General features: G+C 39.8%; 1 protein-coding gene across 3 annotated transcripts in view; it reads right to left on the bottom strand.

The window, feature by feature from the left end:
* PTPN14 (protein tyrosine phosphatase non-receptor type 14) overlaps window positions 1-26,005 on the bottom strand; it is a 109,932-nt gene that overhangs the window by 39,176 nt on the left and 44,751 nt on the right. For all 3 annotated transcript variants that reach the window (XM_021547594.2, XM_021547595.3, XM_077781883.1), the window contains exons 3-4: window positions 24,454-24,623; window positions 1,322-1,419 (exon numbers count right to left, since the gene is read on the bottom strand). In XM_021547594.2, the coding sequence (XP_021403269.1) occupies window positions 1,322-1,419; window positions 24,454-24,623 (268 nt within the window). The remainder of the gene's footprint in view (window positions 1-1,321; window positions 1,420-24,453; window positions 24,624-26,005) is intronic.

Raw genomic sequence — 26,005 nt, 5'->3', positions numbered from 1 at the left:
CAGCTTATATCAAAAGATTATCTTGCCAGGAGGTTTTTATTTTATATTAATTGAACAGGATCAAACACCATCTACAAGATTCTCATATTACAGGAGCTGGAAATCCCCGCCATAAATCATTTTATCTAAACATTCTTTCAAAGCTACTAGACAATTTCACATATTGCACGATGCCAAAAATGCAGTTTCATTTCGTTTCTACCTCAGAGTTATGTTTTAACATAAACAGAAAGAAATCAAAATGGGCATGAAACAGAGTCTGCAAGTTTATAAGAAGTAAGTATTTCAAATGCCTTTGGTTGCATCACATGCAAAGGACAAAAAAAGTAATACAAGGTCAGGAACAGTAGGACTCACTCTCAAAATTAGGAAAAAGCTACAAAAATACAGTCAAACATATTGAGTATGTATTCAGACCTAATTACACACTGGAAAATCTTCATTTACCTAAATTAAAAGATTCATTATGGAATCTTATACACATATTTCCCTTTATGAGACAAACATTTCAAGATTTGACAAGAAACATTTTCCCTTCAATTTTTAGCAAAGATATAAAATACAAACACAGCATTTCTACTGCTCTAAAAAAAGACCATATAAGCATTTCTCTCCATTGAACCTTTAATTTTCAAGAATCAGATCCTCATGTTTGCTATTTATATATCTACTTCCCCCTTCCCACACATCAGAGAGCATGCAGAGAACATCACTGCTGAAACTCTGCCTCAAGTTCTTGTTGTGGATAGACAGAAACATACTTTATCCAAATACAGGGCTTCTTCCTCTGCACATATACATTTGATGATCCTACTTTTATTGATGTCCTTAGGAGTGTCAGAATAAAAATCATATTGCAAGAAGTAGTTTATTATTAACTTATAACTCACATAACAATTATGGTCATGTGTTCTTTCATACTTCATAGAGCACTATACAGCAAAATGAGATTTTAATTAAAGGCAAAATTAAAGCTGCTGCCGTGCTTTTTGATGTAATTTGCATTTGAAACCAGAGAACGTGAAGCAAATTCATTACTGCAAAGTACTCCGTGGTCAGGGCTGGAAGAACTGGAGTTTTGTTGAGATTTGCTTGCATGAATTTTAGAAATAGGAAAGTTGAGCACTGTGATGTGGTCCCTCATTCCCACCCCGAGGCTGTGAGTGTTTCATTCACGGCAGTCCACCCGTGCATTTTGGAATCAATTGGAAACCCAGCTGCTGTGAGTAGGAGTCATACAAGGCCTCAGTGGCCAGTCAAGATGAAGGACAAACCAAAAGAGCCATTCCTGGACAAAGGCTATGGGGTCACATCATCCTACCTTGCACTGCCAGACCAGCCAGTCGAATGCCCTGCTCGAACGAGGATATCAATCGCCCATCAAGAACATCCTTTTTCACCTGTAGATAATACTGATATCTACAAAAAAAAAAAAAAAAAAAAATTAAAAAGGCACAAATTATAATATCTATATGTTTGCACATCTCTTACAGGGAAAAAAAAGATTGTGGAAAGAAAGAAAAGAATCACCCCAAACAGGTCGGGTTGTTGAACAGAAGGTCTGTACCCGGCTTCAGAAGCTCCACATTACCATAACAAACCAATATGATCCCTACCTGTGCAGTTCTTCCAGATGAATGAAAGGGAAAATACAAGGTTCTAGTTTGGGTTCCCCAGACCACATAGAAGAGGGGCATCTGTGAAGATTACTTCTTTTCTAAATTTCATAGAGACCATGCAATCCGCAATGCAAAAACGGGTTTTTCCATATTGTTTCTATTGTTTTTGCTCTATTGACACCATTTTCATTGAAGAAATAGAATTTTAGCTATACACTTTGGTCTGCTGATATACCTTAAACTATAGCCCCTATAAAAGGTTTTTTTAACTGGCATTTTTCATGTGTAAGGATGACTAAGACACACAAACCAGGCACACACAGTCCATGTGCGCATTCAGCCTCATGCTTCCAACCCCTATGTACACCTGGGTGATCCAAATTAAGAACCTCAAAACCCAACAAATGAGCTTTTTCAGGCTGTGAGCAGACACAGTAGCACAGAGGTTACTGCACCCTTCAGCTGCATGCCTGCTTGCCCCCTGAAAATGAAAGTGGAGGGTGTCCACTTAAAATGCCATGGATTTAAGATATAATTGCTTGAGATAAACTGGGGTAGAAAGAATTGGTACACAAGCAAACCAGCCAGTCCCAGAGACTGAAAGCTTTACAAGGCAGACAGTGAAGAGCAGTCAGTCTGTGGGCAGCAAACTCCTAACTGTGCTCAGCTATGACCACATCTGACCTTACCTTTGAACATCTTGATAAAGAAGCTGTTCTGGCTTTGCTTTAGACTGTAAGTCACCTTCCCAGTCCCAGCAGAAGGGAGAACCATTGCAACATCACCCACAGAACACAAACTGCACTGCCTTAAATATGCTTGCAAATATTACTGTTTGCGGTATAAGAAAAATATAATCTCATTTAAAATGCTCAGATTTAGCTTTCATACAGCCTAATAAAGATTAAAACTTGAGGGGATTTTGAAATTTGATTGAGAGAGGCAAGCTGAAAAGCACACAGCTTCTCAGCCTGGGCCCTGTGCCTCAGCCCCAGGATTCACACTCGCTCGGTCCCAGAGACAAATCAGCTTCTTTCTACTCCTTTGCAGTGAGCAAATCCTAACTCTGAAAACATGCATGTTTTCATAGAAGCTTGACATAATCTCCTTTATCAACTATGCAGGTGAGCAAATGTTTGATGAATTTGGTCTTTAAGACTTGTAATCTCAAAAGCAGCTATTTGGATCCATGCAACATATACACACAAGTTACATATTCTAGTCTAAAAAGGAGAGTAAAATCCGTATTTGCCAAAAAATAAGGCTATTGTTAAAACAAACACAGTGTTAAGAGGCTAAATGAGACTCAAACTGATGTCAAATCTTATAGTAACATCTGAGCTGTACAGAAGTCAAGAATGTCACCAGCCGTAGAGCAGCTCTGATTTCAACTACAGTGTCCACACAACTACAGACAAATCACAGGAAGCATTATTTAGGTAAGCATCAACACAATACAGTGCCAGTGCAGTTACTGTAGTATCAAATATTATGACCCAGGCTTTCAAAAGAAACATTGCTGTGGGGTTTGAGTTGGCATTTGACTTTCCATCAGAATATGATGTAGGCCAGGAAGAAACATTACTTAGCATCTGCCTTGGACAATGTGGAATTCTCAAGAGCTCTCTCCACAATTTTCCCCAACATTGTCTTCGACCTATAGCTGCCAAATTAAAAAAATATATATATATAATTACCCTAGACAGATGTTAGAAATGACAGGCAAATAAGGAGCACACATACACACTGTTACATACTCACTCACACAGTTACACATTCACAAAGACAGCAGATAGCACCCACAATCTGAGAAAGATTCTATTTACAGCTGTTTCACTTGATCATCAGGAAGGGGTCACATTTAAAAATCTTATTAGGAATACTCTATAACATTATGGAATCATAGAATGAGTTGGGTTGGAATGGACCATTAAGACCATCTAGTGAGTTTAGGATTTATTATATATTGTAGATTGACATGCAGTAAGAGTTTAAGGGATGTACATAATTAGAGCTCTGACATTAACCAGTGTATCTGTCAGGAAAAAAATCTCATGGGGAAAGTTGTCACTTCTCACAGGCAAACTCACTGAAATGCAATCATCCACTGCGGCTCTGGCACCTGCCTCAGTGGAATTGTCAAGATAATCTGAAGAAGATTGAGGCAGAAACCTGTGGTTGGTACCTGCTTCCCCTTTAACCCTGGTCTGACAGTGACAAGTGACATCCACCGAAAGAGTCCCCTGATATGTCTTTTCACGGTGTCCAAATAAAGCATGGACTGGGACATCAGTCCCCAGGCACGGACTGGGGTGGCTAATTCCAGTGTCAAGGCAGAGGAGGAGGACACCCTGGAGGAAGCTCCACTAGAAGGCTCTAATAACTCCACCAGCCACAGATTCATGGCTCAGCCGTGCTGCAAAACTGTGGTCAGGCTCCCTGCCCAGCCAACAGAGAGAAGCAATTGGCCCACGTTCTGTCAAGGATTTGAGGCTCCTCCATCTGAAATTAAATTAAACGCTGTTATTATACCACTGAAACTGCTCCTTGTTACTTGGATTGCAAAAGTAGATCTATAATTTGAGGGAAATCAAACATTTTAAAAATGTTTCAGCTATAGATTCACTGAGGAAAGTTGTTCCAGGACAACAGATAACATGCATTGCAGAAGCCTTCTATTAAGTGGTTTTGTTGGGAAAGTATATGGAAAGTGAACAAAAGAGAAGTTTGCAGTCTGGACCCCCAAATAACAAAAGACAAAAATTCAAAATTAAGATTTACAAAGCTTTAATCACAAAGCCATTCTGGCATAGCAGAGGAGTGCAGGGCAGCAAAGACACCACCATAGCTGAGTCACTAGAGCTGAAATCTCTCACCTTCGTTGCTCTCTTTGGGTTAAACTTTACTAGCAGAGCCATTGTGTATTTAATATAATAAAGGCTACTGCAGTTTGCCAGCCTGTAGCTAATTCCAAGGGGAATGGGAGTGGACAACAAGTCTGAACAAAGCCATCATTATAAGGCTATCATTTCCCACAACTCTATTTAACCAACACACAAAACTTTGGAAGAATATTTGCATGTATGGCATCAAAAAGCACATTTTTATAGAGTAAAGAAGCTGCAGCTGGATGACTATGAGACAACATCTCAACTCCAGAATCTGTATTTTGGCAACTCATGCCATTAAAGGAAAAAAAGCCCACCAAAACCCAATAGTATTAGTGAGCAGGAGATAAGGGTACTATTTTAAAATTTAATTGCAACAACCAGAGTCAAACTCTGCTACAGTTGCATAAATGTAAGGAAACTCCATTTGCTCAGACAATTCTGCATGGACCTCCCACAGCAGCAATGTTCACATTTGCTCTTCTGTCACTTCAAAAAAGAACGTGGGTGTTTGTATAGAGTCACTGAATTCATTGCACCCTTCCAGCACCACTGTTTACCTGATGCAAAATACCTGTTGCTATTTGATACAGGTATAAAATAACTCAATTTCACGGATTTCTATTCTCCTCAACAACCAACATTTCATATATCACATGCCACACAGAACCTGGCCTGACCAACACAAGAAGTAAGGCTTTTGTAGAGAAATTAAAAGATGGTTTACAAAAGTAAGAATATGGGTTAGGATTGCAGAGTAATTGCACTGCATCTTCAGGATTTTCATACTAGTGACTTCCAAAAAGAACCACAAGGCAAATACTTCCTTACATTAATCATTACTCAGTATTATCAGATCAACTAGTCTTAGTAATCAAGCAGCATCAAACTCTGCTAGGAAATGTGAAGAAACAGAACAAAAAATTCTTTTTGTCCCAGGGATTTACAATCTAAATGTATATTTTATACAAAAAGGTGACAGTATTGAATTAATAAGTTTAGTATGGTCTGAATACTGCAATGTGACCTGTCTGGATTTTTGTTATTTTTTCTTTTTTTTACTTTCCTTCTTTGTACATCAGGGAGGGTTTGTACCCCCAATGCAGCAAAAAACACTTAAAAAGCTTTTCCTTTTTTTCTTTTTTTTAAAATCAGTTTGTTTTATTTGTAAATTTTGAGTCAATATAAATACATCACAGTTTCAATACCAACAAATATCTACCTGGAGTGTATCTGAAAATAAACAAAGCACTACAAAACACGTATTAGTTATCAAGAGGTACAACTCCTTTATATTCATTTCTAATTACACTATTACTGGCATGACTAACTTTTTTATAACTCATTAGGTACCATTTTGGCACCAAGCCTATCTATTGGATAACTGCACAGCTATGCAATTTAACTTCTCTGGAGGAAAAGAGAACTGCATTACCATTTCATACCTCCAAAAGAAGAAACCTTTAAGACTCAAAGGAGAAACAGATTGGTCCACCAGTGGTTTACCTCAAGAACTTCAGCTCTTTTCCAACTTCGAAAAAAAATTGCAATTAGAGTACAATACAATCTTCTAAAATTAGGAACACAATAAAAGTCTCATTGAGTCACAACAACAGTCCGAGTCAGCTCATTTGAGATTATCTTAGTATGGTAATATATTTCTGAGGAGACACGCTGCAATGTACACTTATGCAATAATTTGCCCACAGGGGAAGCAGTTTCTCCAGAACAGAGGTCTTTTTTCATGTACTAAAATTATTTTAAGCACCAGCTTTGATATTGATGTGTCTACTGTTCACCTGACACCTTAAAACCTGCCATGATTTTGGCTTTTATACTATTTAGAAACAGGATTCCACAGATACCTATATGCCACATTTGAAATAGAAACCCATTTTTTATTTTGAGAATATATTTTCTCAGTGTTTAAGGTAGAAATGTCAATGATGTGGCTATTCAGGGCAACCAAAGGAACTTACTGATTATGATCAAAATGTTATTTCTGTTTATTTATTACATAGTTAGGACAATCATCTTACTACTTAATTCTTACAGGTAGCTCTTTAGAGAAAAACATGCTTTAATGTATTAATCATTAACCTAATGATCATTAGCTGAATTTCACAGAATATCTGAGGCTGGTGAAGCTACTCATGCAAGCTTGGGCAGGAATCCAAGGCAGACTTGGGAGATCTAAGGTTTTGCTCCCAAGTCTTAATCCAGAGTACTACTTACTGGATGCTGCTTATTTCATGTGAGTCATTCAATCCACTGCAACCAATCTGGCTTGCAAACTTGGACTGGATTTTATATGTTAAGGAAGGCAGACAGGCAGACAAGACTGGTCTTTTCAAATGCAACAGCAGTATATTGGCAAAGATGGTGTTATGATTTCTGAGCCTGAGCATGTTGAAACACATTTTGGAGGCAAGGATTCAATCAGCACATCTTAATCTAAAGGCACTTAAAAAAAAAAAAAAAAGAGAGATACATAGATCCATGATGTCATTTTCAGTAACACAAAGCTAATGCCTCGTCTTTGCCACTTTAAAAACTTAGATGGTGTTGATAAACAGAACATCTCTAGTTCACTCCTTTGGAATTTCATCAACTTCTCTCCCAGCAAAAGTCTGGTGTTTCACACTATTAGACAACAGCCATTTATCTGGGATTTGTGTTAGAATGTAAAAAGCAATGACAGTGTTTCCAATAATAGAAGGGTAATATTTTTGGAAGGGTATTATTGAGAAGGAGTCTACCACACCCTGTCACAGACCTTCAGGAAGATCAGCAGACTTGCCAGTAAAAGAGAGTAAAGGAGACGAAAGAGCTTTTGTCACACATGCAGGAGGAAATTCCTTCAGAAGCTCAAACTGCCAATGCCAATAGTAAAAACAGTCATAACATCTTCCAGGGTAAGAGCTCTTTGATCATAACAACCTTAGAGGGTAGGTCAAGGCTAGCTTCAGGTAACTGAGAAATTACTCTGCTCAAAAGCAGCATCCAACTGCCTACATCCTGGATTCCTCCAGCAGCTGGATGGAAAACATGACTGACAATAAAACCAAAATAAATACATGGAAAGATTTGTGTCATTCCCCTTCCTAATGAGACAGAACAATGGTGGGATACCATCATATTCACACATTTGACTGAAAAAGAGGAGAACAGATGAAAACACAGTTCCTATCACCTACTTCCAGATCACTCAATCTCTCTCTTTAAAAGCAACAAATTATAGTTGAAGGGGAAAAGAGGGGATTTGGGTACAACAGACCAACTTCACAGTGATGGTCACTTTCCATTTATTTTGATGTGCAGGTTTTGAGATAAGGACAGATGATGCAGAGCCTGGATGCCTGGCTTGCTTGGTGAGCTGCACTGAGGCACACAGTGAAAGGCAGCTGCCACAGCTGACCAGTGAGGTTCCTACCAAAGGCCAATGCCTTCCAAAGGTTGAGGGCCAGCTCCACAGTCAGCTCCTGGCTAAGGATACTAGAACATGAAAACCTTTGCACAGATAAAGACAGAAGGATGAAAACTGTGCATTGCTTAGTTGTTGTTTACCACCTCCATTTCAAGGTTGTTCATTTGCATGCATTCCCCAAAAGACAATTAAAATTCCAGATCTCCAGCTCCTCCAGTTCTTTACACAGCTGGAACATGATATCAGAAGTAAATGCGAAGTAGTTTAAGAGCAATAAGGTTTTTATTTTGGCATGAATTAGTCAATAATGCCAAATTCCTGCAGAAAAATAGGGCACTTAAAGAAAAGTATGTTTGCATTAAAATGGACATTGACTGTTTAGGAAAGTCACACAGGCTTTATAACCTCTCCCATATAAGCAGTACATGCTTCCAGTGTAGCCTTGATCTCAAACTGCTGTGGCTCTTTGCTGCCCAGAGTTGAAGGGATGGCAGCGAAGCCCCCAGCAATGAGCCAGGAGACAGCAGTGTCACATTCTGCACTCTCAGTGGCAGAGGGAGCAGGCATAGGAAAGAAGTGCTCTGCCAGTGGTTTTCTCTTCCTGCCATTTCTGATGGACCACAAGCACAGACATGCACCCAGGTCTTGTTGCAGCCCACAGACATGACACAAACCTTCCAAAACACACACTCCTTCCATGAGAGGCTTGGCCACCAGATGCAGCTCCACAGTATCCACCAATTTCTCTATATTTAAACAGACTCCCCCCCACCACAACAGATCCATCCTCTGTATTTGTACGTGTTTTTTTTAAGAGCATATTATGCATTTTGCATACTCCAAGTTCAAATAAACCCACAAGCACAAAGTGAAACTTTAAATAAAAAGGCCAGTAATGGCATGCTTTTGCAAGAAAGGAAGGCATGCCACAACCTGATCTTGATTTTCTGCTCTTGAACTATTGAATTAATTATAACAAATTACAGGGAGCCCCACTACAATTTATAAGCACAATAAACTCCCTTGCAACCACCTATAATTTTATCAGAGTTAATCCAAATACCTAAAGAATTATACAGCACAAAACTTTGACATGCCTTTTAGAATTAAAAAAAAAAAAACAACAAACAGGGAAGCCATATTCTCTTGTCTTCTGAACCTTTTCATTTAGAAAAAGCTATGTTTGGTCTCTGCAAATTGGATTCAATTGGAGTCCAGCAAACCCTGGTGACATCACTATAGAATTCATCTTCATAAAGGTTGGAGTGAGATTGCAAAAGTAAAGCAAAACAAAATCATATAATGCAAAGAAATCTGTATTTTAGCATTTCTAAGCTAATGTATTTAGCATTTCATTTTCTAAATGAAAAAAAAAATGTTCAATTCAAGTATAAATATTTCACAGAAACACTAGAATAAAAAATTTGGGAGCAAAGAGTTTGTTATCCACATCTTTGAATAAAAGGCATGTATCCATTTCAGTTGGGTTTTCAATACAGGCTAAAAGTGTTATTGCTCAGTCTATTGTTCGGCCTAGGCTTGAAAACATGCTCAGCTATGTGCTTATATCTCCTGAACTGAGCAGAACACTTGTCTTTGGCTAAAGAGATCCAAAGTTCACAGCTAAGACAACTATTTTTTCCTTTTAGCTTCATGTTCTCTTATGATCACAAAAAGAAAAATAAAAAGGTAAGACCGAGTCTGGTAGGTCAATTACAGCAATGCCACATATTGCTTTTCACAACATGATTGGGGTTTTTTTGAGTGCAAACCCACAGTATCTCCCACAGCTGTTGCCTCCACCTTCACCTTCCTCCAAACACAATCTTCCCTGTTCCCAGGGTCCCAGGGCTCTTCCTCCTTGCCCTGGACTGTGTGTCCCAGAAGCATCTACAGCTTTGATGCAGGATTTTGGCTAATAAAGCAATTCTGCCAGCCAGCAGCTGTCCTTTGGTGCCTGACACACAGCATGAGCTCCAGCTAGGAGCAGGAGCTACAAGCACATATCGGCCCCACCTACACACAGGTGCTCACTGAGGTGCCGTGGCATGCAGCCCGTGTGCCCCTGCCCACTTGGTTAGTCACATCCTCACAACAGCAGGTCCCACACACACACAGCAAATCATGTCCCCAGATCTCCAGATGGAATAAGACAAAAAAAAAAAAAAAAAACCCTGAAATGGCAGCTGTAAAGATTCATCCTCACAAAGATGTGAAAGTGCAAAGATTAGCCATGGCTATGTAGGCTGAAGGGTGTTTAACCTCCTGGGGAAGAGAAGCACAAAAAACCCCTGTTGGTCTTTCCTGAATTGTAACTAGATTTTGGCAAAAAATGAGATTAGACCCCAAAAAGTTAATAATAGCTTATATTTACTTCCTTTATTTTTATGTGTTGACTCAGTTCAAAATATGCTTCTCCCTGCCCTGAAAAACAAAACAGCTAACCCTCAAGCTCTATCTACTGTGGGAAAAGGTGGTTTAAGCTACATATGGAAGCAATATGAGTCAACAGTTTGAAAATTCTCCTGGTAGCCAGCCAGGTTAATGGCCAAGCAGGTTAGAATATCATGCTAAAAAAATGTGGTGAGTTAACTAGAACAAATGTATACTCAAGCTCATACTATGCAATATGAAAATAAATAGATAACATTTCTTTTTCAATGGTGCTTAAGTACAGGCATAACTATTCTTTGGACCCAAAACAAACATGAAGAGTTTTCATTGCTCCATTTTCTTCCCCACATTGTGTCAGTTGTAACAATAAAATATAATGTATATACCCCTTAAGCCCTATTTTATTTTTCAATATATATTTTAAGGATTCTCCATCCATACTGCTCTAAACTCTGGAATTACTCAAGTCCACCATGTTTTTCTGGCTAAATGTAGTGTGTTCAGCTGTGCACTCTAGCAAAAGCTGAACTGAGCACAAATGCCAGTGAACAACTGGCATACCTACGTAAGCATCCAGAAGCACATCACAAAATAATTGCTTTGTGGGTGCAGAGCAGCTCGCAAGTGTATTCAGGTGTTACTTTATTCAAAGAGCAAGTGAATACGTTCAGACTTACAAAAGAATGTGTGCTTAGCCCAAACTTAACAAAACAAACAAACAAAAAAAAGCCCTAGTGAGCCTGCAGTGAAACCTCGTTTAGGAATTTATAGAGCTCATTTACAAAACCCGTCAATGAAACCTTTATGTATCGTCCTAACCTCACATAATCAATGTCTGAGAAAGCTCTACTGATTTAGTGGAATTTTACCTGGTGTAGAGTTAAAAATCCAGTCCATTGGCTACTGCCTTTTACAGTAATCTGTCCTGGCAATAAGAAAAAAACAGTGCTTGAAATGTGACACAATGAAGTTGCTGCCTATCTCTAGGTCGTCAGTACAACACCTTATATTCCTGCGAAAAGATTGTTGGAACATCTACATCAGCATCACTGCCAGCAGCAAACAGGAAAACTCAGGTTGCTTCCATCTCCCAGAGACCCCAGTGACCCCGGTGTTTCCAAAGGAATAATTGAAAACAGTCACCCCACACCTCAGTAAATCATGCAACAAAACCATGGCCCAGGAAGTTGTAACATCCCAGCGAACGCAATCCTGCAAAAGTGAACACAGCTCTGATAACAACGGGATGTTGCCATGGAAGTATGTGAATCAGTGCCCTGTTGGGTGGGTAAAATAGATCCATTTCATGAAATGAATAATTATTCTTTGTAAAAGCTTCAAAAACAGCTGAAGATATCAAGTGCAAAAGCAGCTGCCAAAGATAAAACAGTGAACCAGTAAACATCTCATTGCACAGGAATCTGCCATCTTCCAACACTGAGATTTCTGCCAAATTCTTGTTGAGGTTCTCAGCTGCATAAGGGCCTCCACACAAATGCTTCTTTTAAGCACATTTGGAGACTTGAAGGTTGTACTGACATCCAGTTGCAGATCCTTTAGTGCTATACCCTGCCAGTAAGGCAAAAAAATTAAGATTATTCAAAAGGTACATTTAGAACTAAGTTTTCATGATATGTGTCTCAGCTACAAGAGAAGGGAAAAAGTTTGCTCCAGCCTGTAATTACAAACCTCAATATTGAATAAATTTACATGAAGAATGGCAGTGCTACCATAACACAAGATTTCCACTGCCTACTGAATTCTCAGAATTTAAAAAGCTGTTCATAGAAATCCCAATAAAACCCCACACATCTTTTTTTCTCTCATGCCGCTGCTGCTAGTGGCTTGACCATATCCTGATGCTGTAGAAAAAATTCAGACATCTATCTGGGACTTCGAAATAGAAGACAAATGACCCACAGTTCCCTTTTCAAAACACACAGTTAGGAAAGAGAAAATGTGTCACCTTCAGAAAATGATGCACAACAGGAATCCTGAATCACACTGTGGAAATGCCCATTTCTTCTCACTGATTACACAGGAAGTCTAGAGCAACCCTCCCTCTGTAAGGCTTTATCAGCAACATGACTGAGGCAGGATTGGCATGTGTCACGAAGAGTTTAAGGAGTAAAGTTCCTCAGTGTCCCCTGGCAGTCTGCACTTCCCTGAGGAGAAACTGCTAAGTCCTGTTACTGCATCATATGGGAAGACAGAGAGGAGAGTCCCAGCCCCAGCCTAGGTAATGCAATCCCCTGTGCAAACCAGTGCCTTGAACCACTCTGGGAGACAAGTCCGAAGCACACGCCGGTGTGAGAGGTGCACCAGAACGGCCACCCCGTGCACAGAGCTCCCCAAGGAGTGGGAAACCTCCCTCTGCAGTGACACACATTGCTGCTACACCTGAGGGGGGAAAAGGGCAGCCAAGCAGTTTGCAGCAGTCTAAATGACAAAGGCAGTGAGCAGCTCAATTCCTAAACTAGAGGAGCAATTATCCTTTTCATCTTCAGTTGAGGAGATGCAAAAACGCTGATGGGCACTTCCATGACTCAAGCAGCTAGGGATGACAAGTGTTTTTCCTTTTTCCACTTTTTTTATCCTTTCTCCTTTAAACCAAAACGTTGAAGCTATAATCTTTTTTTCTAAAACCCTCTATTTGCTTTTAGTTACATCTGTCTGGCTTCAGGAGACAACAGTACACTAAAAACTTTCAGGGAGAAAATCTATCATAACTTATTCAATTGACAGTCATTCCAGCAGCAGGGACTTTTTAATTAAGTTTACAGAAACCTCCCAATTTGTGGGTGGAAATCCCTGTCCATGCTCCCACCAGTCAGGAAACATTAGACTCAAATTTCCAGTCTACAGAATATTATTTTTATTTAGAAATAAAAGATTATGAATCAAAACCTATTCTTTGTTTCTCTGCATTTTGTATCTCTGCATCCTGTCTTAGGCCTGACACAGTCCACAAGAGTAAATACCTAGGTGAAGGTTTCCTGTAGAGTTTACAAGTGTAGCAAGGCCATGTTGTTAAATACCACTTTTGACACATCCTCCAGCTGTGCAAGCAGAAGCTTACTATCCATACACTCATCCTCTTGCCTTAAGACACTGCAGTTCAAAAAAAGCAGGACACAATTCTCCATTCCAAAAGGTAGGTTAAGTCATAGTTTTCATGAGGCTCTACTGCCAATTACAGCAAGAGTAAAAATCTCCTTTCAGCACTATTTAAGATAGATGGCTTACTAATACAAAACAAGAAAAAGGGATATGTCCAGATCATAAAAGTAGATCTTCAACAGACTTTATAAAAATACACAAACACACACAGAATGGGTACTGCTAGCAGTACAGCTACAGATATGCAGCCATGTGTCTTTGTGGCACTGGGAAATCTGACAGGAGAAAGCCAAGGAGCAAGAAAAGCTGGATTAAATAGAAGACAACTCCAGGTTATCACAGTGATCCTCCTAAGAGAAGTCTTATCACTAAGCAGCGGTGAGGACAGCTTCCTCAGAGGCTGAGAAACAAAAAGCAGTCGGTGTGACTCATCCAAACACAGCTCCAAGCTCTTCGCTGATGAAAGCAGAAGCCCAGATTTCTAGCCTCAGCACCATTTCAACTGTCAGATATCACAAAATAAATATATAGGCCACTCAAATTGTTTTTGTTTCCATGCAGGAAGGCAGAAGAACTTTTTTTCCTGCAAGAGAAGCTTCAAAGCAAGTTTCAAAATGCTTAATATATTTCCTTCTTCTTTATAAAATGTCTAAAGTACTGGGTTCAGCCTCATGGACCCTCAGCACTTCTTTCTGGAATTAAGGCTCAATCCTGGCAGTCTATGTAATCAAGACACATTTTTAACACAGTGGTTTGCAGCTGTGTCCTAATTATAAACAATCACCTCCTCTGGTGACCAGGAATAAGACACAAGGAAATGGGATGAAGCTGCCTTAGGTGAAGTACTTACACTGGGATTGTAAAACAGGGACAAAGCAGGGCTTGTTATGGTAAGACAAGGGGTAATGTTTTTAAACTAAATGAGGGTAGATTTAGTCTAGACATAATGAAGAAATTATTTACAGTGGGAGTGGTGAGGCCCTGGAAGAGGTTTCCCAGGGAGGTGATGACTGCCCCATCTCTGGAAACACTTAAGATCAGGCTGGATGGAGCTCTGGGGAGCTCACCTAGTCCCTGCTCACTGTAGGTGGGCTGGACTAGATATGACCTCTAAAGGTCACTTCTAACCCAAATTATTCCATGATTCTTCTGTGATTCTAAGTTCAGATTGGATATGAGGAAAAGATTCTTCACCTGTGGGGTGGTCAGTCACTAGAACAGGCTCTCAGGGAAGTGACTACCGTACCAGCCTGTGTTCAAGGAGCATCTGAATGATGCTTTAAATCATATTATTTAGTTTTAGGTAGTTCTAAGAGGAGCAGGGAGCTGGGCTCAGTGATTGTTATGGGCCCCTTCCAACTTGAGAGATTTTGTGACCCCTCAAAGCCATACTATTATTGAAGAATATTTCTTTCTTTGCTAAAACTAGGGTTTTTTTTCCTTCTGGTTTTTGAAAACTATAAAATATTTAGAATCATACCTTTCATGCCCTTCTTTACTGGCCCTTTACTAATCTAGTCTGAAATTTGTTCTGAACATGTAAAAAAATCCCAGACTGAAATTCATATCATTACCTCATTCCAAGATGTTCAAAGTTTAGGGAAAGCCCTAACATAATAAAAATCACAAGCATGGACAATAAAGTTACATTGTAGCCAGCTGTGTAATTGTTTCTTTAAAATCTGAATCTTTTACAGCTGTCAGCCATGGCAAAAGCCATCCACATTGCTTATCCAATGTACAGGCTCAGCCAATGTCTCCAACAGCACAGGTGCCCAGGTGGACAAGAAAAGGAGATCCAAAGTACTTTTTCCCAAGTGCAAATGCCTCCAGTACCATACCTGCACGGGATTAAACTTGGACTATCTAAGACCAGAGAGGAAGCTCTCTCAACTTGTGTAAATGAAGTATCACTACTTTACAAGAAGTGCAGAACCTCAGAATGCAATCTTTGCTACCATTTAAAAGGGTCCAGTAAAAAAAGGCTAGATTACTCCAAAAGTATTTGTTCTACTGGAATTGAATGTAGAAATAGCTCCCATCAGGAAAGCAATATGTTACCACACGTGACTAAGCCCCAGAGCATAAAATTAGTATTATTTCCTTATGATCAGATATAAATGTGAATCTGCCCAATGCCAAGACATTCCTGTTGCAACATTTCTAACCACCACAGCCACTGCCTTCAAAGCACAGTAAAGCAAGAATGCAGGCTGAAAGTATCCTACACTGTATTTATAGTTATGCAACACTATTTTTCAGAGTTGCTACATATGTACTGCCCAACCACACACATGAAAACACATTCACTTTCTGGTCTAAAAGCACAGTATAATGCAATAGATTAGATCTAAGCATCAACAGTTTCTTAAAATATCTGGCACAAAGAGCTCAGCTTTCAATAACCAACACACAGAGAACAAGCTCCCCATTCACTGAAGAAAGTCAGCTGGGAGAAGGGTTTGCCCTCCTCAGCAAATATTTTATAAACAGGGAATTCATGTTGAATCTTAGGTCTTCCTTGAAGGAGTTCTTACTTTTAAGTCGAAATTTAAACATCTAATAAAATACACATCCAAAAAGAACCAACTGAAAAGTATTACTGAAAAGTGAAACAATACATACACTGCAATAATATGAACACAGTAAGAACCAGGCAAATACTGCACATTATTTGTTGTTGCTGTTCTCTAAATACAACATGAAAGCTAATTAAGTATCAGGGTGTTTACAACAAGGCAAGTACAAGCCTAATGTGTGTGTTTCATGCTGCACTAGCCACTAATATTAAAAAGTCTAATAATTAAAACAAAACAATAAAACCATCAAAGGAGCACCAAAACACAAATATCCCAGACTGTCTAAGCCTGGGTGGCCACCCAGGACTTTTAGGACTCATCCAACTTGCATGCAGTTCCAGAACTGCTCCCTTGCCTGGACAACATGAGCCCTAATTCCTGCAGCTAGAAGGAAAAGAAACTAAAAGAAAAAAGGGAAAAAAGGGAAAAAAAAAAAAAGGAAAAACCAAAAAAACCCTCAACATTTCTAAGTTACTTCATGACCCACCTACAATTTTGTCCAACAGAAGAGAGCTGGGGTCCCTGAGGACTCAGGACTCCCTGGCTCTACTTACGAATCAATCCCAGAGCTTCCCTTTCTCTGAGCTTTGGGAGATGGGTGCAGTTCCAATCATAAGACAATCAACTTGAGGACCCTGACCAGAACTGGGGCTTGTATGGTCATGCAGCCTGTCAACAGCCATCTAAAACCAAGAGAATTCTGTTACAGCAAAAATTTTTTTGCCTCAATTTATAAAATTTCAGCTCCAGAGTTCCTACTGGTTTTCTGGGAGATTTCACCATGATATCTCACAAATACTCTCGCGAATAAGGCATTTATATTAGTATTTGTCCCAACTCTTCTTTTGCTGTGTTTCAGTACTCAGCACATACCTACAGCACCTCTATTAGTTATTCTAGTTAAACAGGAAAGAAACAGTACCACTACATATGGGGCAGTTGGCACCCCATGCCCTTTCACTGTCATATCACACCATTCCTGTGTTCAAAACTTATCCAGTAATTTGACTCCCCAAGTCATTTAGCTGAGAACATAAGTTTTGACAAGATTGATAGGATTAAATTATCTTCCCTTTCTAAGGTCTGCCATTCTTATACATTCCTACCCTGTCCTTTTCTGTTCATTTGATACAGCTTCTATGTATAGCCGAAACTGGTTTAATTCATGTAAATCATTTAACATTGCAGTCCATTGATCCAAAGCTCTCTATAAAATAGAAATATTATATATATATATAAATATGATATATATTTATGTATTTATTTTATATATAATGATAAAGTTGGAAATATTCTAGAAGAAGCTACACTGGTTTATGCTACACAAGTGTCCAGCTCAATCTAAGAAAGAAAGGGAACTGAGAAACTTTATAACTGGAAATAGTTAAAAACACAGGACTCTTCTGACCATTAATATCATATTTATGTTGGAGACAACACTTTTGCTCCATATGAAGAGGAGGTGCATCATCTTTCCAGCACGCAGCTGTTCCTGGTGCCAGGAGGGAGGGCTCTGTGTCAGGGCCTTTCCTGTGTGGTGTGAGTAGAGCTCATCAGCACGAGCACCACGAGTGGCCATGACACTTCCCAGAAAAGCAATGAGTGCAATCGTTTTTCTGGAAACTACATAGCCTGCCTCCAGATAAGATCTTTCCAAGACAGCAGGCATGCCCCTAAAAGATGTGCTGGTAAGTACACCATAAACACAAACTGACAAAGGCTCCTACGAAGAGGCAAGGCAGTGAAACTTCTGCTGCCTGAAAACTAAATTTTTTTCCACTCTTACACACCAGGAACATTGAAGGGTTAAATTCTGACTTAAATCTCCAGGTGTAAAAGACCGACTCTGGACTTTTTTTGTTTTAAACACTCCACCTTCTCATTTGCCATGTATCACTCAATTCTCTCTCATTTACCAATCCACTCAACTAAAACACATATCTCTTTTTTTCCTCCCATCCTGCATGCTATTTTTCTGTATTTTCATCAACAATTTGTTACATGTCCGTACATTTTTGAGAACCATTGGCATTTTAAAAAATCCTATAGGTCTTTCTGTGGTGTAGTAACAAGCACAGTCACACAAGTGGTCACAGTCCTCGCTTCAGGCAAGCACAGTCCAGGATGTCTGGACCAAATCTGATTGTACACATTGTGCTGTTTTTTCCAGCACAGTGTGATATTCAAAATAATTATTTTGGATAATGAAGCCAAACCAACTACCATGAGCTCAAAAGTACACACAGAGACTTCTGCAGCCACAAGCTGCAGGTGTGGGCAACCATGAAAAGCAAAGCAGCCTCATGTACTTGTCACATGTAAATGTTATATCCTTAACAGCCAAAAGAGTTCCACTTCACTGAGCTTGCCACAAAACCAGGCTGGCACAGGAGGATATGTGATATCCAGCCTTAATACAGGAATTAAAAGCACAGTGTAAGGAGCAGTAACTAGCAGAAAAGGCTGCAGGGACTGGTGGAAATCTGCAGCTGATTGGACTTGTATTAAAAGCTAGCTACACAGGAGGATGTGAAACTTTAGCTTTAAAAAAAAAAAAAAAAAAGAAAAGAAAAGCACAGCAGACTAAAAGCAAAGATAAACTCAAGTAGGCAAGACATCTAACAATGACTTTTTTGAGGGAAGGCAAAAAATCCAGTTTCTTTAAAAACATTTGCAAAAACATTTTTCCCTGTAAATATGAAGCACTCAAAAATTAATTTTCCCCCTCTACATTTATACTCACATAATTTAAAAATTCAGATAGTCCTAGGAGTCTGTATCTCTTTAGGCATTAGAAGAACTTCTGCTTAAAAGGTTTTCAACTAACACTCATAGAAAAACAAAGAAAGGGAAAGGCTGGGAACAGTGAAGAAGAAATATTTCCTTAAAAGACAAACAAAAAACCAGCTACAAGAAACAGTGAAGAAAAGTGTATGGCAGCAAAATATCAGGGAAATAAATATTCACTTAGTTAAAAGAGGGTAAGTTTGAGGCTGAATTTTCACAGACCATCCAGAGAAGAGGCCTGGAAGGCTCTAATTTTCCACCTGCAAACACATTTATTCCCACACTTGGCAGGTGCAGCCATCCCATTCCAAACACTGCTTCCTTTCACAGGAAAGCTGTACAGCACGTTCTTCTGGGGAAAGGCAGAGCTGCCAGCTGAACTTGGGGCAGAAGCCCAGTGCAGCACACTGCAGGTGCTGGAACATGTCCCTCCCTGCAGAGCTGTGCATGCCAGACCTGCCATGCAGAGCACCACGGGAGCCCAGCTCCACGGGGCACCCACACTGGGAGCTGCTCTCACTTCCCAGAATTGTGTCCCACTCTGCAATAGCACAAAAGCCACTGGATACTGCTGAGTACAGAGCACCTAGTAAGATACTGCAAACTTCTTCCAGGAAAGAAAAAAGAAAACCAGACCAAAGCACACCTTTATTCCTTCACAGGAGGCACAGCAGTATCACCTGCTGAGAAAGAGATACCGTGGGGAGCAAAATGTGACTTCAGTTTTCCCTTAGAACTGTGGGAAGGGGAGGAAAGAAAAAGGCCCTGGATTGGCTGACAACTGTGCAGAAAGCAGCATCGCACCCACATTTTCAAAAAGCCACAAGAGTGTGTGGGTTCTCTGTTTTTGGAACAAGAGCACAGTGAAAGCAAGCTTGTTTACTTTAGACACTGTACAAAGACTTTTTCAAAAATAAATGCTTGAAAGGATGCCTCCTCTCTGAGGAGTTAGCAGAAAATAAAAGGCAGATTTATATGTCTAATCTATGCAAATATCTACTCTACAGGGCATCACAAAGACTGCTTTATATCAGACAGTATGCAGATCCCAGGTGCTTTAAATATGCCAAAAGCACACACAGCATCTCCATCTGCGATGGCTGCTCACTGAGAACAGCTGGATGACTAAAAAGAGGTTGTCTAAGTAGCCTTCCATGAAAAATGCTTTTTGCTAATGTGCCAATCCCCATACTCCCACACAAATTACTCCTGCTATAACTGCCATTGAGTCTGAAGAGGGTTTTTTTGTTGTTGTTGTTTACTTGTTTTGGTTTTTTAATTCTGTTTATCATAAATTCTTCTAGAAATTTTCAAATTGTAGAAATAATAACATGGTGAAAACTCCTGCTGACAACTTAAGGAATTCTCATGGAGTTTTAATTAATCTGTAAAAATGGAAAACATCTGTGGGACTGGGGACCAGCAGAATGCCATGACCAGTGGCCAGGGAGATGCTGGAGTCACTGAGAGCTTGGAAGAGACAGGATTAGAATAGGGAATATATACAGATGGGAGCATCAATTCAAGAGAAAAGAAACAGAGTAGAAAGGACAGAGAAATAAGAGGTCTAGAATGTAGGAAATAGCTTTCCTAAGAGAAGGCTTAATGCCAAGAGTACAGTGCACTGAAAGTAAGGCATAGCAATAATATTTATGTCATGGTCACTACCAGAAACGAAAAACAGGTATTCTACAACTAGTGTCTGCTTTCTGTATTTTTCCCTGGAACATCCTTGGGAAGCCTCCATCACAGGTCAGGAAACATGACTGCCCTGAGTAGCCCCAGTATTTGCATTCAAAACCACAAATTGAACAAGACTGACAATGTCCTGCAGGTGCTTCTTACTCTGTCCCAGTGATTAACTTCATTCAAAGAGGAAAAAAAACCTCTACACCACTAATATTTTAATCTTCAAGCAAATGTCACTCTTGTAGCAAAGAAGGAAAGAGCTGCAAGCCACAATTAGATGTGACCTACTAAAACAATTAATGTGCTTCCCAGAGCACTCTTTGCTTCATCTTTTCTTTCAGGTCTCAGAGGTTGGCTTCTAAGAGCTTAAGAGCTAAATAAACTGCTCTGGCAGTCTTGTCTTTTCATTTTCTTTACCACAGGCTCTCATGTTATCAGAAACACCTCTTACAAATTAACTACAGGTATCTATCCCAGATGAAAACATGGCAGTACTTGTGTTTATATGGCAGGTGCCTGCAGCTCTGCAGGTCCTAAATAACCAGTTACATGGCCAGCCCAGTAACCCACTCACCCACTCAGCATCAAGGAACAATTTGAAATTATGGGGTCACTTGGGCACAAACTGAAATACATGGCACACCTTCTAAACATAAACCCCCTTCTTTATTGCAAGGGTGGCTGAAAAGATTTCCCAGAGTAAGTGTGGAATCTCTCCTTCCATTAATACATTCCATACCCAAAGGGAAATGGTCCTAGAGTGATCTCCCCTAGATTGCTCTGAGCAATCTCCAGAGATACCTTCCAACCTCAACCACTCTGCAACTGCTGCTTGTGTTTGACTTCAGTAAATCATCTGCCCTTCCCACACTGTGATACCCTGTGAGGGACAGCACTGACTTCTCACTGCACTGCTATTCCACTCCTCTCTCAGCATGGCACATGTGGAGAGGTTTCCATTGAGTCTGTCCAGCACTGGGACACAGTTCTTGGAGCAGTGTTACTCACCTTTACTTCTGCCTCCACACTTGGCTTGCCAATACAGAAGGTTACCAAAGAAACCACGAAGAGGTCCTGACCACTGCCAAAACCTGCAGGCAGTTAAAATCCAGGAGCCTAGAGGCATAATTAGCATTTTCTACCTCCAGTAGTAATGATAAGATGTAAAGGAGTTATAATTTTATAAATACTGTAATGTTGGTACCAGGATTCTTCCTGTTGGTCCCAACCACCAAAGAACAGCCAAACACAAAATGGTTCAGATACTGTTTTGAAGAGATCTTTTAGATGATCTTTCAAACAAAATTATTAAGGAACACTACCTCAGAGTCAGTGACCAACACCCTAAGTAATGCTCCTCTCAACCAACAAAGTCCAAAATATTTGCATCATTTTCCCTTTTTGCAATGACAGTATGTGAGGCACAGGAGGTTGCAGTCACTGAAAACAGGAAGGAATATTCAATTTGACGACAATTTTTTCAAGACCAGCTATCAAGTCTATAATCCTACAGCTCAGAGGCAGAGTAAACCAGCTCAGGAAACCAACTCCCTAGTTTTTGAATACTTATGCATTATGTCAGTGTTTGCTGAAGCATTCTCAGAAGACTTCATCATCTTCAAGGAATATTAATCAACCCTGGAAACCCTGGAGTCTACAATTAACTAAAAGCTTGCCGCTGAGAGATGGGTTTCACCTCCAACTCCAAACACAGCCAGGCAAATTCATGGCTGGAGATGTTTCCATCTGGAGAAGGTTACAAAGGTGACAGGTCAACTGCTGGCAGTACTGTCACCACCTCTGCATCTTTGGCCTTTGGTGGTGGTTGTGTTTTGGGGTTGTGTTTGTTTGTGGTGGTTCTGCAGCCTCCCAGAAAGGGATGAAGTGTCTCATCACAAGCTCTACATTTCAGACAGATTTGTCATTTGTACCTAAATATAAGTCAAATACGCAGGCACTGAGTGGGTGAGTCCAGTGCCTACCTCAACATCACATGTAATCATATCATGATCAAGTCTAATCCTAGAAGCAGCCACTAACAAAATAAAAGCAAATGTTGAATCAAATGAAGAGACAAAAAAAAAAAAAAAAAACCTCTATAAGCCCACATCCATCTGTGCATCTAATCAGGTTTTAAACAAAGAAACAAAGCCTTTCTCTGCCAGTTGTTTTAGAAGAATCCTCCAGGTCCCCACCATTGCCTCAAACATGAATCTACCCATTGCACAGTTGAAGGTTTGCTGCCATCACACCATCTACAGTGCAGCAATTCCACTCCAAGAAACAAACAAACAGATCTTAACGGGCTATTCTGTATCTTAAATCCTCTAGTAAATTGCTGGCTTTGCTACAAACCTTTAAAAAGGCTCTTATAAGACTCTACAGCTTATGCTATCAATCACTTCAGAAAGAAAAACAATTCAGCAGCCACTCCAATTGAGAGTGCTGTGAAGTTCAATTGTCACTGAAATGTTTTGTTATTACCAGCCTGGGCAGAATGAGCAAATATACCTCGGCAGGTGAGCTATGAATGAGCAATCAGCACTGCAGGCTGCAGCTTGAAGAGATAATAACATCCAAGTAGCTACAATGCTTCTTCCTTGTACACAGCTAGGCCAGGATTGGGCTGACAAACTGAGCAACACAACATTTCAGACATTCCGTCTGCACGCTAAAATCATTCTGAAGGAAAAGGTACCGAGGCTTCCCTCTCCCAGCAGTACAAAGGAGGAACACACAGATACAGACAAGCATCAGTGTTTGGTCTGTTCTCAGAGAAATTGAAGTTTTATTATGCTTTTATCCCACTCTTTTGCAAGAATTCAGCACACACAGTAGTCAAGGGATGGCTTGACAGCTGCCATCTCAAGACACAACTTTTTCACATCCTACCAACGCCAACTCCCCAGCTCAGTGTCAAATAAAGATCCTTCAAAACACACAATCTGCAATATAAAAAAATTGCTTCATATTTTCCATGCCTTCTAGAATTAAGGCCATTCTTTCTTCCCTATTTATATATCTTTTTCTAGCTATTATGACCAGTTGGTGAATTATAGGGTTTCAGCAACAGCAGGTTTTTTTCAGTGGCAAGGCTTCTGCCACCCTGAAGCCTTCACCCACTTATTCCAGGCTTTACCTTCAGTTATGCTGGCACAACTTTGCTCAGACAAGATAAATGAAATAATTTTGGTTAAAAAGAAAACAATTCCACCCCTTTTTAGGTGAGGTGGGCTTTTTTCTCCTCACTCTCTTTTTTGTATTATTAAATTTCAATACAGCACAGATGTGCAAAAACCACACAGTGATGTGGTTTTACAAAAATAGCCCCTCAAAACAGTTGTACTGTTACAACTGCAGCACAGGGCTCTAAATAAAAGAGTAATTCCCACTGAAGTTGTTTGCAAAGGTATGCCCTGATCATAATTAAAGGACTAATGCCCTCTTAACAGTTTTAATCTTTTTGTGAAGCATAAGGGAAAATCAAGAGTGGGATGAGCAAAACTTGGGGAAAAAAATGCCAAAGTTCACTTTCACCAAAGCACACGTAGGCTTAAAAATAGTAAACTAAAACTCTATATAGAGTTTCTTTGTGGTTTCATCAGCAGAAAATTACAGAAGAAAAAACATGGTCACCATGGTCCTTTATAAAACTGATGTCAGGTTTTTAGTCATGTAACTATTACTCCAATTTTTTCCCTGCAGTTGGTCATGCACAATCATTCAGTGAGACAGCTTTTTTTTTTCCTTCTTCCCAAGCAGACATAATCAAATGGTGACTTCTCCAATTTTTTCCCATTTGGGCAATCATCAGGAAAGGAAATAACCAGATGACACCTGAGCAAATACTGAATGCCAGAAACAGAGCAAGTGTTTCTTTCAGATGCTCTATCACAGTCCCATTCTCTCCCAGCTCTATCACAATACTGTGAACAGAGGGAAGCACATACCTTGTTACCTCCTGCTGCAGTCGGGAAACACTGGGCACATAGAACATCACCCCAAAGAAAAGCAAAGGCTCATTGGCAAATTTGTCCAGCTGCTTCTTCAGAGGCTTTTCCAGTTCAACCCAGCGGTCTTGCTGGTTCTTGCTGAGAAACCAAAGGCCGAAGTAGTGAGTCTAGATAAAGAAACATATGAGTGTCAGTTTACCTTTGCCAGCTAGATCACTCACACAGTGTCACAAATGCAAATAAGAACAGCTGGCATTGTGTACATTTTTCCATATGCAAAATCAGAGTAATTTCTTTTTTACTGCCCTTTTTTGTGGGACATTTTGAAGACAATGACAAATTAATATTGCAATATATTTCACAGTGCACTATCTGCCTCCTACCATCTCTCCCAAATGCATATTGAAGAGCTCTACCTGACACTGCAGCACAGGTGACATAAATGATTTACAGAAAGTGCCTGAGTGTTTTCTAAAGGGACACCTGTGCTTTGTGAACAGACAGCAAACACTAAGCCTGAATTAAAGTGCAAAGGCTTCATGAGACTTTGGATCAGGCCCACTGCACACAAAGGACAAGGACTCTTCCAACTAGAAAAAAAAAATAATGCAAACCCACATGCATATGTCAAAATATATCCACCAATACCAGAACTATTTGCCCAACACAGAATTGTTCACTCTTCTTTTTTTTTTAACGTACTCACAAGGTTTTATGAGTGACAAGTAGACACTTAGAACACACATATCACACACAAGTTGTTTGCTCTAGGCTCTACAGAAATATCAGGTTGGAAACCTCAGCTGTTTGCTGCCCAGTGCAAATCTCAATGGCTGCAGCAGCTACTGTATGAGCCACGTGGGACTGCTGCTGGTGAAGAGGAATTAACACAGAACAGCACTCAGAACTAGAGCTACAAAGTGGCAGTAAAGCAGCTGAAGAATAGCCAATCCATCATGAAGGATTTTATTGAAAAGCACTTAAACATCAAGTACTATGACTACAGATCTGAAGAAAAAGTGAAAAACACTCTAGCAGACAAATTGCAGATGTTAAACTTTGCAAAATCCACCATGAACAGCCTGTTTCATGCTGGTAGGACTTAGCAACAACACAAGGACAAGTAATAGAATACCAAAAATTTTAAATGTTTACAAATGGCAACAAACCAGCGGGGGAAACACTGCTCCAATTATTTTATAGCTGAGGGCATGCAAGAGACAATCATGCAAGACTCTGAATGGGAGCACAGGTGTACTTACTTTAGGGTCTCATTACATACATTTTTTCAACTTTGGACAAAATCCAGACTAGCATTTAACTAAGGTGATAACTAATTCAACTTGATTCCTCATTTAAGCCTGACAAACAGCTTGAGCACTGCTCAGTCTGGTACAGTGAAGCAAACTTGTTCTTTTGTAGTATTTCCTCCTAGAAATTAAAGGTATCTTCAATAAATCAGTCAATCAATCAATCCATCTACCTGTCTAGGGCACAAATAAATCAAGTCGTCAGTGTGTCCCACAGGATAAACTTCAAACAAAACTAA

This window comes from Lonchura striata, chromosome 3, assembly GCF_046129695.1.
Source record: "Lonchura striata isolate bLonStr1 chromosome 3, bLonStr1.mat, whole genome shotgun sequence".
NCBI lineage: Eukaryota > Metazoa > Chordata > Aves > Passeriformes > Estrildidae > Lonchura > Lonchura striata.
This window is presented reverse-complemented; position numbering and strand designations above follow the sequence as displayed.